Here is a 15230-nt window from a genome sequence, read left to right as displayed (position 1 = left end):
GAGCTCCAATTATTTAGTGCCAGGATCCAAAGCAGCTGTAAAGCCAACTTAGCAGCTGGAGCATACCAGTGAATCTTGCCCTCAATTTCAGGTGATGCTTGTAAATTAAAGAAAAAAAATTAAGCAGAATTTTCCATGCCTTGATACTTCCAGAAGATGAATATTTTTATGGAAAGATGAGCCTTACACGGATTTTGAATTTAAGGAATATTAGGGAAAAAGCAAAACAAAAACAACACAACTTTTTATGATAAAGAATTCTAATCACTCTTTTTTAAAAAAAAATGGCACTAAGGTAAAAATGGCTGGATTTTGATATTTGGCATGGACATAATCCTCAACGAAGAGGGTGTGCTTTCTTAGGTTTGAGTTAACTAAGTTATGAGTGTTGGAAAATTGTGTGCCTGGCATGTGCAATTGAAAATTCTGCTAGGCTTAAATGCATGTACTTCAAGAAAGATACGCTGGACCAAATTCTTCACTCAGTGAAGGCCAAATCATTGCCACTATAGCATAGATGCATCATGAGGGACAGTGTGTGCCACCCCAGAACAGCCATGCAGGGGCTCTAGAGAGTAAGAGGGCAGAACTAGAAGGTTCAGTGGGGGGGTCTGGGCAGGTTTCACTGAAGGAGTGTTGGCTACACCTACTGAACAGGTATAACAGTAGATATTTGTTATCACATTCCATAGCACTTTTGCACTATGGCGACAACATTTAAAAGACATAATACTTCTAAGCCACTACACTTCGCCAATTTGCCTTCTCCTTCCCAGCACAGTTCAGGATCATACGAGTCATAATTGAGCTTTAAAGTTTCATCAGCACATAAAGAATGCTCAAAGATCCCAAAGAGGTTTAAAAAGTACTCTCCATACACAAAATGTAACCACTTCTGGGGTGTAGGATGGCAGCTAGTGACTAATAGATTGCACAACAGTGAGCTGAAGGGGAAATTTCATCCAGCTCTACCTGTCAACTACAAAAACAAAACAAAGCAAAAAATCTCACACTCAGGGGCTGAAACATTATAGAAGTCCTAGTCTCCAGGTGTGCTCAGTTGAGAAGGGGATAATTCTAGTATAAGAATTTCATCTCCTTCTCTTTTGAGAGAGAGAGCACAGTTATCTAGATACACAGAAGTAGCAAGCAGTCTCCTTCAAGTCACTGGGACTACTCATGGAGAAAGTTACCCATTCCTGTATCAGCACTGTGTTCTGCATTGCTACCTTTGTACATTATTCTTGCTTTGGGCCTAGGGTGACCAGACAGCAAGTGTGAAAAATTGGGACGGGGGTGGGGGGTAATAGGAGCCTATATAAGAAAAAGCCCCAAATATCAGGACTGTCCCTATAAAATCGGGACATCTGGTCACCCTATTTAGGCCAGTGTTTAGGCTAGCAACACTGCCAGTCCCACTCCTTGAAAAATCAGCCTTCCCCACTCCAAAATCATGGTTAATGACATAGTAAAAGTATCCTGACTGGTTAATACCTTAGATTGGTTAATAATTAAATCACACAGGAGCCACATTAAAGAGCCACTTGTGGTTCCCGAGCCTTAGTCTGAGTATCACTGGTCTAAGATAAGTGAAATGCAAAAAGGAACAAGACATGAATAGTGGACAGGAAATGTCTTTCCTTTTAAAAAATGTAAAATCTGCATCCAAAAATACTTGATGCTGTGCCTTCCAGGTTTATTTGGTATTCTCTTCCTAGTCCTTAAAGGGACCATCATCCGCATGACAAAGCTAGTTAGGAAAGGAATACGATCTGGTGGATAGAGCCCTACATAGTCCAGTTGGAGTAAAGAGACCTGATTCTTTCAGTGGCTTCTTATGTAACGTAGGACAAATTACTTCCGTTTTGTAAAATGGCTCCAGTGAGCATCGCTAGGAAAGTGCTGTTGTAAAGTGCTTTGAGATCCAGGGATGCAAAGTGCTATGCAGAGTAAGTCCTAAGACTGGAACCCACTGCCTAAGAGAGTTCAAGGAGCCAAATTCTCCTCTCATTTACGCTAGCATCAGTGGAGTTGCCTCACTGTCACAGAGAAGAATTTGGGCTTAGTATACTTTACTCAACAAAGGTTTTACAGTTACAAGCCAGGACCTGGGTGCATTGGCAGCAAGCTTACACAGCACACACGCACACACCCCAAGCCCTGTCTGGCTCTAGCATGAGTTATTAGACTGTCATTTTCACCTACGCCAAAATCAAAAAAAATTGCTGAGAGAGAATGTCTCTTGCATTCCAACAGTAAGCACATAATACCCTAAGCAGTAGTCTGCATTTTTAAGATGGCCTTTATTGATGAGTCATCATAGTTTGGGGCCACTTATTGGATCAAATCCTTAGGTGGTGTAAATCTGCATAAATCCATCAAGGTCAATGGAATTATGATGATCTGAGCTGTGGATCTGGCCCATTATTTATTAGTAGTAGTTTATTGATAGGATAGCCCCAGGCTCCAGCCTGTGGGAGGAATTCGGTCTACTGTGTTTCAGATATCAGAGGGGTAGCTGTGTTAGTCTGGATCTGTAAAAAGCAACAGAGAATCCTGTGGCACCTTAAAGACTAACAGATGTATTGGAGCATAAGCTTTCGTGGGTGAATACCCACTTCGTCAGACGCATGGTGGGGTCTGACGAAGTGGGTATTCACCCACGAAAGCTTATGCTCCAATACATCTGTTAGTCTTAAAGGTGCCACAGGACTCTCTGTGTTTCAGATATTAAACTTATGTGATTTTTCTATCATGTACTCCTGTAACCTATTTTTGTGGCGATCCCTACTATTGCAGGACAGGATGTACCCTGTGGCTAGGAAGGAAGAGTGTCCTTCCTGCTCTTCCGAGGCTGCCATTAATACCGTTACATAAATTGTCTAGTTCAGGTAACTCATTCAGGTCTTAATCCAAAGCCCAGTGAAGTCAATGGAGAGATTCCCACTGACTTTGACAGGCTTTGGATCAAGCCCCCGGGGCCTTATCCTACCATCAATCCATGCACTGAACTCCCATGAACATTTAGGGGCAGGATACAGCCTCCATTCTGCTTCACAAAGCATTGCTGGATACAGAGATATAGCACATCACATCTACCACACACATGGGGTCTGCGTCTCTGTGGCCCTGCACCTGTGCAGTCATTTACACAAGGGCAAGGTCAAACCAGATCACAACGATAGAGTGTAAAGTGAATGTAAAATACTAGCATTCGGATTTGGGAGTGATTGAAAAAAATATCTACGAAAGATTCTGGGCATTGGATGGAGAGATTTTATCACCAAAGAAGAGATCCAAGAAGTCGCCAACCAGCAGCTCCTCTCCACCAGAATCAGACGGAAGTGCTGGACATCTCTGGGGCATGTACTCCGGATGCCAACACACGGACTCCCACCTGAAGCTGTCAAGTGGGATGAGGAAACGAGGGTGCCCAAGAGAAACCTTAAGAAGAACCTATAGCAGGGAAGGCAGAACAGTCGATCTCAGCACCATCGTGCAGATGGAAGCAGCAGCTAATGACAGAAAAGGATGGAAGAGATCAGTTTCCGTCTATGTGCCAACAATGGCATGAAAAGGCTGCATCAGTTCACGTTTTATACCCACTTCCCCCTCCCTTTGCACACAAGGTGCAGGCCAATGGAGTATCAGGCTGTTGGTCTTTAAAAGGGAAGGCAGGTTTCCTAGGGTCAACTCTAAGCATGTGTATCCCGAATGTCAGAGCTAGATGCTGTAACTGAGCCAGTCACAATTTTTTTTTTTAGCACATTTCTAAGAAACCATAGGCCTAAGTCTGCCCCTACTACTGGACCGGCTCTAGTTGGGGTTGAAGACAGAAAGTCAGATGTGAGGTTCTCACTGGAACCAGTTTGCCAACACAGACCAAGATAGCTCAGACGGAGAGAAGTCTGGGGTACACAGTATGTGGCTGGCCGCACCTTAGAAATGAAGCTGTGTGACCCCTCCACCTAGTCCATGCTGCATATCAAAATAGACACATTAGAGGTCAGGGGCATGGCCCCTGTTGGGCCTTAGCAGACATTGCAAGCCGGCCATGCCCCAGCCCTTGCACTCTCTTGAGCACCAGGACCATGCTGAGGGAAAGAAGCTCCCCATGTCTCCTTCATCCCAAAAACGCAGCTGGAGCAGGATTTGCCCCATGAAAAGTGCTTCAAACTAATTAGGTAGTCAGGCTGCAAACACACGGACAACCTGCCACTTCCATACGGTTTTACAGACAACAAAAGAGGCACTGAAACAGGTTGATTCACAAGTTCTGTGCTGGGCTATGGATACTTTCACCTCTGGGTCACTTGTTTGAATCAAGCAGGCTTGGGTATTGTCTGAATGTCATCACAGCCCTTTGGTGGCCTGTATGAAACAACATGGTGGTCTCAGTCCCGTTCACAGTGTCCTTGGGGATAGCTGTCCATATCACAATGAATTTGCTTATAATTAGGCTCAGTTAACAAACATGCCCAATACATAAGCCAAATATTCATAGGAACTTCTAGACTAGTGATGCATCTCTTCCTGCATCCTGTCTGGGACGGACGTCAGTACCAGATGCTTCAAAGGAAGGCATAGGCGCAGGAACTAGGTGTGTGTGGGGTGCAGCACGCCTGGCCCGCATCCGGGGCTCCACTCCTGGTCCCGCATGTGGGGTCCCGGCTGCAGGCCCCACGCCCGGGGCTCTGCTCCGCACCCCCCCCATGCCCTGGGTCCTGGCTGTCGGCCCCCCTATGCCCAGGGACCCAGCTGCTGGCCCTGCACCTGTCCCCAGTTGTTGCCCTGGTAGGGCTGCCAACCTTCTGATTTCAGAAAACCGAACACTCTTGCCCTGCCCCTTCCCTGAGGCCCCGCCCCCTGCCTCCATCCCCCCTCCCTCTGTCACTCGCTCTCCCCCACCCTCGCTCACTCCTCATTTTCACCACTCTGGGGCAGAGGGTTGGGGTGTGGGAGGGGGTGAGGACTCCGGCTGGGGGTGTGGGTTCTGGGGTGGGGCCGGGGATGAGGGGTTTGGGATGCAGGAGGGGGCTCTGGGCTGGGTAGTAGGGTCGAGGGGTTCAGATTGCAGGAGGGAGCTCTGGGTTGGGGCAAGGGGTTGGGGTGCAGGAGGGGGTGAGGGGTACAGGCTTCAGGCAGCACTGACCTCAGGTGGCTCCCGGGAAGTGGCGACATGTCTCTGCAGCCCCTAGGCACAGGGGCAGCCAGTGGTCTCTGCGCACTGCCCCTATCTGCAGGCACCGCCCCCGCAGGTCCCATTGGCTGTGATTCACGGCCAATGGGAGCTGTGGAGCCAGCGCTCAGGGTGGGGGCAGCTCACGGAGTCCCATGGCCGCCTCTGCATTTACAGGCTGCAGGGTCATGCTGGCTGCTCCTGGGGAGCCACACGAAGCCAGGGCAGGCACAGAGCCTGACTTACCCTGCTGCACCACTGACTGGACTTTTAACGATCCCTTTTAATGGACTTTTAACGACCAGAGCCTCCAGGGTCCCTTTTCAACCAGGCATTCCGGTCAAAAAATGGATGCCTGGAAACCCTAGGCCCCAGCCTTGACCTCCTTACCCCTGTCCATGTCTCCTGCTCCTGGAGCCGTGGCCCCCACTTCCAGTCCCGGCTCTTGGGGGGCAGGGGGCGTGGACAGGGATAAGGAAGGGGTGAGATAAAAAGTTTGGGGACCACTGCTTAGTCTGCTTTACAGTTTGGTTAGCTGGCTTTCAGCACTCCCACTATAAAAAGTGTTCCAGCACCACTGGCAGAAGGTGGAAGAAACCCTGTAGGAGGCAGGTGTGTATTAACCTGTCTATTCAATTGGCTTTACATTGCACACCTAGAGCAGTGGTTCTCAATCAGGGGTACATGTACACCTGAGGGTACACAGAGATCTTCCAGGGGGTACATCAACTCATCTAGATATTTGTCTAGTTTTACAACAGGCTACATAAAAATCACTAGCAAAGTCAATACAAACTGACATACAAATGACTTGTTTATAGTGCTCTATATATTATACACTGAAATGTAAGTATTATATTTATATTCCAATTGATTTATAATTATATGGTAAAAATGAGAAAGTAAGCAATTTTTCAGTAATAGTGTGCTGTGACACTTTTGTGTTTTTATGTCTAATTTTGTAAGCAAGTAGTTTTTAAGTGAAGTGTCACGTGGGGGTACACAAGTCAAATCAGACTCCTGAAAGGGGTACTTCAGTCTAGAAAGTTTGAGAGCCAGTGACCTAGAGACGGTTTCCTCAGCTTGCATCTAAATCACAATGACAGACTAGTGTGGGGAAATGTGAAAGCACGGCCCATCAGGTGCCAGTTCTCAGAATAAACAGAACATTTTGGTCCCTGGTGCCATCAGTTTGGCACTTTTCAGGAGTACTAAATTCACTTCATGGAAAAAAAGATCTCCTTTCAAATAAGGGAATAACACAGAAATATTGCTGTCTCTTAATGTTTACATGGGCCTTTGAGGTCTATTTTTCCCCCTAACATAGAGGAGAGAGAGATGGATAGATAGAGATGTTACAGTAATGCTTTTAAAATAAATAAAACAAAATCACAAAAATTAAAATATAATTCACAGAAAGGTTTAATATGAAATGTGACTAGTCGCTAATAATTGCCCTAGTCCTGCAGTCCTTAAGTCAGGAGTTCAATGGGGCTGAGTAACAGCGTTGCCAATTCTCACAATTTTATCCTGAGTCTTGCAATATTTGGGAGTTTGCATGAAGCCCCAGCTCCTGGAGTCAGGTAATGACTTGAGAATCTCAATTTTCATTTTCATAAAGTACATTTCTAGCCCTCATGGTTGCAGAGAAAATATTTGAAGTCGTGAGCCCTAAAGGCTCCAAAAATAGAAAGCAAATCATAGATCTCATGGTTTGTAAAGCTGTCTTGTGATTTTTAAGGGTATTCCCCTCATTCCTCTAAACTCCTGATTGCCCAAGAAGACATATTCACCCTGGGTGGCCGACCTACCATCCAGTGAGGCTTTATGAGGTTTATAGAGCTTTGAAGCATATTGATAGATCATTGCACAGACCTGACTTTGTCTCCATGGAGTTCATGAGTCTCTGCGCATGATCAGAGGCTCCCTGGCCTCATCTGCAAAGGCCCACACTCTGCAGTGACACCCCTCCTCCCCGCTGCCAATGTTTGTGTGGGTTCCAGACAGTGGCTACCAGGCAGGCTCTGATGGAGGAAGCCCCCGAGCAGGATTCTAACTGCACTCTGCATCCACAAAGTCAAGCTGGGTCACTGTAGTCCAGTCAACTCCACTGGGGAACTCAGTAGGGATGTGATTTGTCCCACAGTGTTTTGAACGCCCTCCAGGGGAAATTCTAATCACAATTCTCCGTCAGACAGGATATGCCTCCTCGCCTACACTATCCAAAATTCTTTACAGGAAGTTGGGGTTATGGGTGGGGAGAGCGGCTTGCTAACAGCCACCCTCTGTCTTTCCTTTCAAATAAAATAGAAGCAAAAACCAAGCTGTTATAATCTGATAAACTGGATCTACATGAAGTAAATGTATATTCACTGCAAATGAGCATTGGTTCAGACTTCCAGCATGGGATAAATCTAAATATTACTGTGTCCTCACGTAAACAGCAGGCCTCTGCCAATCAGTGAATGTGACTGGCACCTACAGTAACTCCTCGCTTATTGTTGTAGTTATGTTCCTGAAAAATGCGACTTTAAGCGAAACGGTGTTAAGCAAATCCAATTTCCCCATAAGAATTAATGTAAATAGGGGCGGTTAGGTTCCAGGGAAATTTTTTTCACCAGACAAAAGACTATACCAAATATATATATACACACACACACACACACACACACACACACACACACACACACACAGTATAAGTTTTAAACGAACAATTTAATACTGGTACACAGCAATGATGATTGTGAAGCTTGGTTGAGGTGGTGAAGTCAGAGGGTGGAAGAGGGAGGGATATTTCCCAGGGAATGCCTTGCTGCTAAATGATGAACTAGCACTCGGCTGAGCCCGCAAGGGTTAACCCATTGTTGTTAATGTAGCCTCACACTCTACAAGGCAGCACCAATGGAGGGAGGGGAGACAGCATAGCAGACAGAGACAGAGACACACACTCTGTGTGTGTGAGAAACAGAGATGCACAAGGCCCTTCAAGTATGCTGACCCCACTCTAAGTACACTGCCTTTTTAAGTAGATCAGCAAGTTGAGACAGCAGCTGCTGCCAGGAAGCTCCCTCTGTCCTGAGCCCTGTCGTGTCCCCCCCTGCTCTATGGAAATGGGGTAAGCGGGGTGCAGGAACAGGGAGGAGGGGGACACCCTGACATTAGCCCTCCTCTTCCCCCCCCCACCCTTGCACAGCAAGCAGGAGGCTCCGGGGAGCAGGAGTGGCGCCAGGGTTTTTGAGCGCTCCTCCTCTGAGCATTCAGGGGGCTTGGGGTCTTCGGCGGCGGGGGTCCTTCCACGCCGCGTCTTTGGGGCACTTCAGCGGCGGGTCCCGGAGCGAGTGAAGGACCCGCCACTGAATTTCCGCCAAAGATCCGGAGTGGAAGGACCCCTCCACTGCCAAATTTCCGCCAAGGGTGGCAAAATGCCACCCCCCAAATCCTGCCGCTCTAGGTGACTGCCTTGGGTCGCCTAGTTGAAGCGCCGGCCCTGCCGGGGAGCAGCTCCAAGGCAGAGGGCAGGAGCAGCACATGGCACTGGGGGGAGGGACAGCTGAACTGCTGGCAATTGATAGCCTGCCGGGCAGCTGCCACGCAGGGAACTTAGGGGAACGGAGAGCTGCTAGGGGGGCTGCCGGTCCACCCTGGTTCCAAGCCCCCACCAGCTAGCTCCAACGGGCTGCTCTTCCTGCAAGCAATGGACAACGCAGGCGGCTGCCAAACGACGTTATAAGGGAGCATTGCACAACTTTAAACAAGCATGTTCCCTAATTGATCAGCAACGTAACAACAAAACAACGTTAACCAGGACATATCCCTGTCAGTAACTATGACAAGCATTTTATTCAATTCATGGATTTCTTTGCAAATTTACTTCGTGGTGAGAGCCCAACAGCTCTGGAGACAGAAGTGCCTGTTTACCCAGAGGAATGGTCCAGCACTGGAACTGGCCATGCAAGTTTCTCGCCAACTGTCTAACCAAATGCATCAATACAGACCTGGAGGGAACACTCGAAGGTAGCTCATTCTCCATGACCCATTTTGCAGCCTCTTTGTTAAGATTGCTAGCCAACTTGACAGTTGTGATGGTGGCTTTTGAAATGTGGAAGCTACCATCTCATTTCACATTGGCCACCATGCTTTCATTTGGGTTTATTTATCTGCAAATGACTTTACTGTTTCCCAACGCCGAAGAATCAGTTTTCCACCCTGATCTGAACCATCACATACACAGTTCTATAGGATAGTGCTTTCCTTCTAAAATAAATAGTAATTAAAAGGCATCTATGTCCATCCATTTGATGTCCCTTCCACTATCCATTTGAAAAGTCTTGCCTGAATAGGCAAGACCATATTAAAAATGTTCAAGGCAGATACAAAAAATATGTATTTTATATTATACCCCACTGACTTTTTTTTTGTTTCCATCTAAAACTGCTTCGTAAAAAGAAAGAAATATACCTCCGCAGCATTTGAAACTCAAATACTGCAGCATTATGCTAGTACATGAGAACCTGAACATGAAAAAGACTAGAAACAAAAGTGAAACTGACTATATCGTTTTCAGTATCCAAATAGAAAGAAAGAAAGAAAGAAAGAAAGAAAGAAAGAAAGAAAGAAAGAAAGAGCAATGGGTAAATTATATTTTTGGAAATTCTTGCAGTTTTAATAAACTAATAATGTAATCATTGTAACATAAATAAAGACATTTGTTTTTTCTTTTAAATATTAGGGGACTGATTCCTTCCCCTCTTATGCTGGTGTAAAACAGGAGTAACTCCACTAACATCAATGGAGTTGCATTGGTATAAAATGGGTGTGAATTAGAGGAGAATCAGTCCCAAAATTTTCAAGCTGTTCATTTAATAAAGTCTTGTCACTGCATTTGAGCGAACAGTAACATTTAGGGTCAAATTCTACTCTTATTTACACCAATGTCAATTTGGAGTAACTAGGAGCAGAATTTTGCCTCTATAATCTATATCAAACAGTTGCAAACAAATCATAAATGTAATGTGCTAGTAGTGTAGATATTTTAGCAGGCAGTTCTCATATTGAGTATTAAATATTCTAAGGGTAAGTATTCACATATTAAGTACTCTAAGGGTTTTATTTCCACTCTGCTTTCCTTCAACATGCTATAATTTGAGCTCTATCTCTGGAACCACCACCACAATCTGATTTCTATGACTAGCAGTCAGACGCATGATATTTGACCATTGTCAGCTTGACAAGTTCCTTTCTATTATACCTGTAAATGATTTCACATTGCCCTACTCCACACCTTCAGTACTTACATTCTTCCTCAACACACCAGGCTGGGATTTTCAAAAAAAGCCTAAGGAAGTTAGGCACCCAACTCCCATTGACTTTCGGCCTCTCCCCAGAAACATTACCCATTCCCATTTTTTTAAACATATTGATAGCAAAGTTGTTCAGTAAAACTGCACCACACTTTGGATATTGAGACACAGAAAGCCTCAAAGCCAGTACTAACACAAATCAAACCACGGACTCTGTTTTCCAATGTAACGCCTCACCTCTCCGCTTCAAGGCGCATTTCCTCACGCTTTTGCCTCCTGAGTTCTCTGCGGCGTTCAAAGTCATCCATGGTGCGTGTTCAAGCTTTCGAAACTCCAAACAGATCAGAATCTAAACCGAGAAAGGTAGGTGAGTTAGAAGGGACATGGAATACAATTGGATGCATTTAACCAACGGAGATAATTCAGGGGTGGTTTTTTGCTTTTTAAACTCCACTGGTATGATTTTCTTTTTCTAGCAATAAACTTCCTCAGTATTGCTGAGATAAACAGGATTAATGAAATGCCTAGTAGGATAAACACAGCCCATTCCTGAGTTTAGTTTCCAAGTTAAAATTAAATCAACATGCATTAACCTAAGTACTGTATATATCTGCTAGCCACAGACTAGCTATTTGTAATGCCACAGGTCCTTTCCTAGAAACAATAGAAAGAATTCAGCAGGACTGTAATTGTTTTTAACTTCAAATTTTATTGGAAGCAATAAAATGCTACACAACAGATTTCTCGTTTCTTTCTAGCTGCACAGATAACAAGAATTCTGGAAAGGCTAACACTCCCCCTCTTCCCCCCCCCCAAAAAAAAGGGAGAGAGAGAAAGAATAGAAGCCAGAGCTTTTAAATACCACCCAGAAGGAGACAAGTTGTGTATAAATCCTTCTTAAAGAACCAAAAGCAACTTTTTTATAGTTTAATCCATGCATTTTAACAATGCCCTACCTTCTTCTTGATAATTTAGTCCATGAAATATTTCCCCTTTATAGTTCTTCATATACAAAGCCTTTTCAGCCTTCGTTTATATCCCATCAAGCCGAGTATTACAGAATTCCCCTGCAGCCCCCAAACCAAAAATGACTACCAGAAAAGGGAAAGCTGTTCTCTTTTTGTCCCTGCTTTGTTTACAGAGCTGTCAGTGGTTAGTTAAACTCTGCCTGGAATCTGGCATTTAAGGCCTGCTCTAAGATTGCTTCCTGTGTAGAGCTGGAGGCCTCAACTTCCTCTGGAATCCTAGCCTAGACTCTGCACTCCGAGGAGGGTTTTTTTTTCCCTCCCTTAAAAACATTTTCCAGCTCTTTAGTACAAGAACAGCCTCTTACACTGCGAAAAGAAAGAGTTCAGATAGTCTCAGTTTGAAGGGTAGCTATTAACTGCTTACAATTTAAAAGAGACAAAGAGAAGCTGCATTCATTAATTATTTGAAGTTATTTTTTTTTAAATCTGTTTATCTGCCTTAAAGCTCTACCTCTGCAGTTTCTGAGCATCTTCCATATCAAATCAACAACAATAGTGAAGTCTTTAGTGGATCTCAGGGAATCTCTATCACATCTCCCTTTTGGGGGTAAAAACTCTGCTTGGGGTAGGGGTGGTTTTTTTTTCGTGGGGGGGGGGTTGTTTTTTGAAAGGGCACTCACCACAGAATAGGATTCTTGGCACAGTTTTGACCTTTACAATAGAAATATAGCGTTCCTGAAAGCGTTTTTAGCAAGTTCTGATGAGACTTCCAGTAGAGAACCCCAAAAGGAGACTGGATCCAGTGAAGATACCTGACCAAACGCTTTTGAAGATCATATACTTTTTTATGTGAAACTACCCATTTCTTGCAAATTTCATGAAAAAACAAAATTTCTTTCTGGCAAATGCCTGGGGACGATATGAAAAAAATATTTCTTACTTTCTCTCACCTCTACCATGGCCCCAATTCAGCAAAACACTTAAGTACATGCTTGGCTTTAAGCATGTGCTTCAGTCTATTTCAATTCAGCATTGATTTCACAGCGACTACTCATGTGCTTGAAGTTAAGCACATACTTAAGTACTTTGCTGGATCAGGACCTTAATATCTGGGCAGCGAGGAGGTGGACACTTGCCTTGCTGTGAATGAATAAACTCCTTCAGTCTCTATGGCCGTCAATCACCTTTCCATTGTACTGAATTAGCTCTCAGAAAGCGACAGTGATGGTGTGCTTATGCATCATTTTCAACCTATTGGAGCCAAGAAACACAGAGCCAGAGCGTGTTCCCTAATATAGAATTACTACTTATTGCAAAGTACTCTCAGGCTGCCACCACTGGTGACGGCACAGTGCCAAGACATGCCATTCCGCTTTCTCTCGGTACAATGAAACAATTGCAAATTTCCTTTCAGCGACCTTCAAGGCAGACAGCCTGAAAGCTTGTACCCACTGGTGAATTTCCAGCAACTTACTTAGGCTATGTCTACACTACAGAATTAGGTCGGATTTATAGAAGCCGGTTTTATAGAAACCGGTTGTATGCAGCCGATTGTGTGTGTCCCCACCTAAAATGCTCTAAGTGCATGAAGTCGGCGGACCGCGTCCACAGTACCGAGGCTAGCGTCGACTTCCGGCGCATTGCACTATGGTACCTATCCCACAGTTCCCGGAGCCTCCGGCGCCCATTGGAATTATGGGTTGAGATCGCAATGCCCGGATGATGCAAAGCAGTGCCGCGAGGGGTTCTGGGTACATTGCGTCAGGCCCCTCCCCCGCCGTCACAGCAACGGCAGACAATAGATTCGCGCCTTTTTACCTGGGTTACCTGTGCAGACAACATACCACGCCAAGCATTGAGCCCGCTCAGCTCAGCTCACCGTCACCATATGTCTTCCGGGTGCCGGCAAACGTGGGACTGCATTGCTAAACAGCAGCAGCAGCTTACTGCCTTTTGGCGGTAGACGGTGCAGCATGACTGGTAGCCTTCATTGGCGATCTGGGTGCAGGCAGCCGTGGGGCTGGCAGCCGTAGGGCTGCATTGCACCAGCCCCTTGCCTTTTGGTAGAAGATGGTATATTACGACTGGTAACCGTCGTCATCGTACTGCAGTGGCTGTCGATCATGGGCACCCGGGCAGACAATGATGGTTATCAGTCGTAGTATGCTATTTTCTGCCAAGTGCCCAATATTGTCTGCTAAGCACCCAGAAGAGGCCGAGGGCTATCTGGGTGCTGGCAGACATGGGGCTGGCAGCCGTGGGGCTGCATTGCACCAGCCCCCTTGCCTTGATGATGATGGTTATCAGACGTAGTATGCGCAGGATGGGGCAACATTGCTACACAGCAGCAACCCCTTGCCTTTTGGGCAGTAGATAGTATATTACGACTGGTATCCATCGTTGTCATACTGGGTATCAGATCGTGCAATAGACCTGAAGGCTAACTGCCAAGCGCCCAGTATTTGCTGCCAAGCACCCAGAAAATGCCAAGGGCTATCAGTCATGCTGCACCGTCGTCTTAAGATGTAAAAAATAGATTTATTCTGTATTCATTTGCTTCCCCCCCTTCCTCCTGCTAAACCCAGGCTTTTGAGTTCAATCTTTTGGGGGGGGGGGCATTCTGTGTGACAGTTGTTTGTGTTTCTCCCTGATGCAAAGCCACCTTTCTTGATTTTAATTCCCTGTACCTGTATGCCATGTCGTCACTCGCCCCTCCCTCTCTCCCTCTCTCCCTCCCTCCCTTCTTCCCCTGGTCCGTCAGATACTACTTTCGCGCCTTTTTTCAGACCAGACGCCATAGCCAGCACTGGGATCATGGAGCCCGCTCAGATCACCGCGGCAATTATGAGCACTATGAACACCACGCGCATTGTCCTGGAAAACATGCAGAGCCTCCTGGACATGCCAAAGCCAAACCAGGACCAGCTGAGGAGGAGGCGATTGCAGCGCGGCGACGATAGTGATGAGGAAATTGACATGGACCTCTCACAAGGCACAGGCCCCAGCAATGTGGAAATCCTGGTGTTACTGGGGCAGGTTCATGCCGTGGACCGCCGATTCTAGGCCCGGGAAACAAGCACAGAGTGGTGGGACCGCATCGTGTTGCAGGTCTGGGACGATGCCCAGTGGCTGCGAAACTTTCGCATGCGTAAGGGCACTTTCATGGAACTTTGTGACTTGCTTTCCCCTGCCCTGAAGCGCCAGAATACCAGGATGAGAGCAGCCCTCACAGTGGAGAAGCGAGTGGCGATAGCCCTGTGGAAGCTTGCAACGCCAGACAGCTACCGGTCAGTCGGGAATCAATTTGGAGTGGGCAAATCTACTGTGGGGGCTGCTGTGATCCAAGTTGCCAGGGCAATGAGAGACCTGGTGATATCAAGGGTAGTGACTCTGGGAAACGTGCAGACCATAGTGGATGGCTTTGCTGCAATGGGATTCCCAAACTGTGGTGGGGCGATAGACGGAACCCATATCCCTATCTTGGCACCGGCGCACCAAGCCACCGACTACATAAACCGCAAGGGGTACTTTTCAATGCTGCTGCAAGCCCTGGTGGATCACAAGGGACGTTTCACCGACATCAACGTGGGCTGGCCGGGAAGAGTACATGATGCTCGCGTCTTCAGGCAGTCTCTTCTGTTTCGAAAGCTGGAGGAAGGGACTTTCTTCCCAGACCAGAAAATAACCGTTGGGGATGTTGAAATGCCTATCGTGATCCTTGGGGACCCAGCCTACCCCTTAATGCCATGGCTCATGAAGCCATACACAGGCAGCCTGGACAGC

At 46.3% G+C, this 15230-nt stretch overlaps 1 protein-coding gene across 4 annotated transcripts in view; it reads right to left on the bottom strand.

Annotated features, from left to right (window-relative positions):
• The window catches only part of CALD1 (caldesmon 1), a 253423-nt gene that overhangs the window by 99960 nt on the left and 138233 nt on the right, over positions 1 to 15230 (bottom strand). For 3 of the 4 annotated variants that reach the window (XM_026652189.2, XM_026652186.2, XM_024209149.3), the window contains exon 3: positions 10717 to 10828. In XM_026652189.2, coding sequence (XP_026507974.1) covers positions 10717 to 10787 — 71 coding nt within the window. In that variant the 5' untranslated portion in view covers positions 10788 to 10828. Of the gene's footprint in view, positions 1 to 10716; positions 10829 to 11435; positions 11682 to 15230 lie in introns of those variants that run through there. The other variant, XM_026652187.2, reaches the window with a different exon arrangement.

Source organism: Terrapene carolina, unplaced genomic scaffold (genome assembly GCF_002925995.2).
Source record: "Terrapene carolina triunguis isolate 2854851 unplaced genomic scaffold, T_m_triunguis-2.0 Scaffold112, whole genome shotgun sequence".
In the NCBI taxonomy this organism is placed as follows: Eukaryota; Metazoa; Chordata; order Testudines; family Emydidae; genus Terrapene; species Terrapene triunguis.
This window is presented reverse-complemented; position numbering and strand designations above follow the sequence as displayed.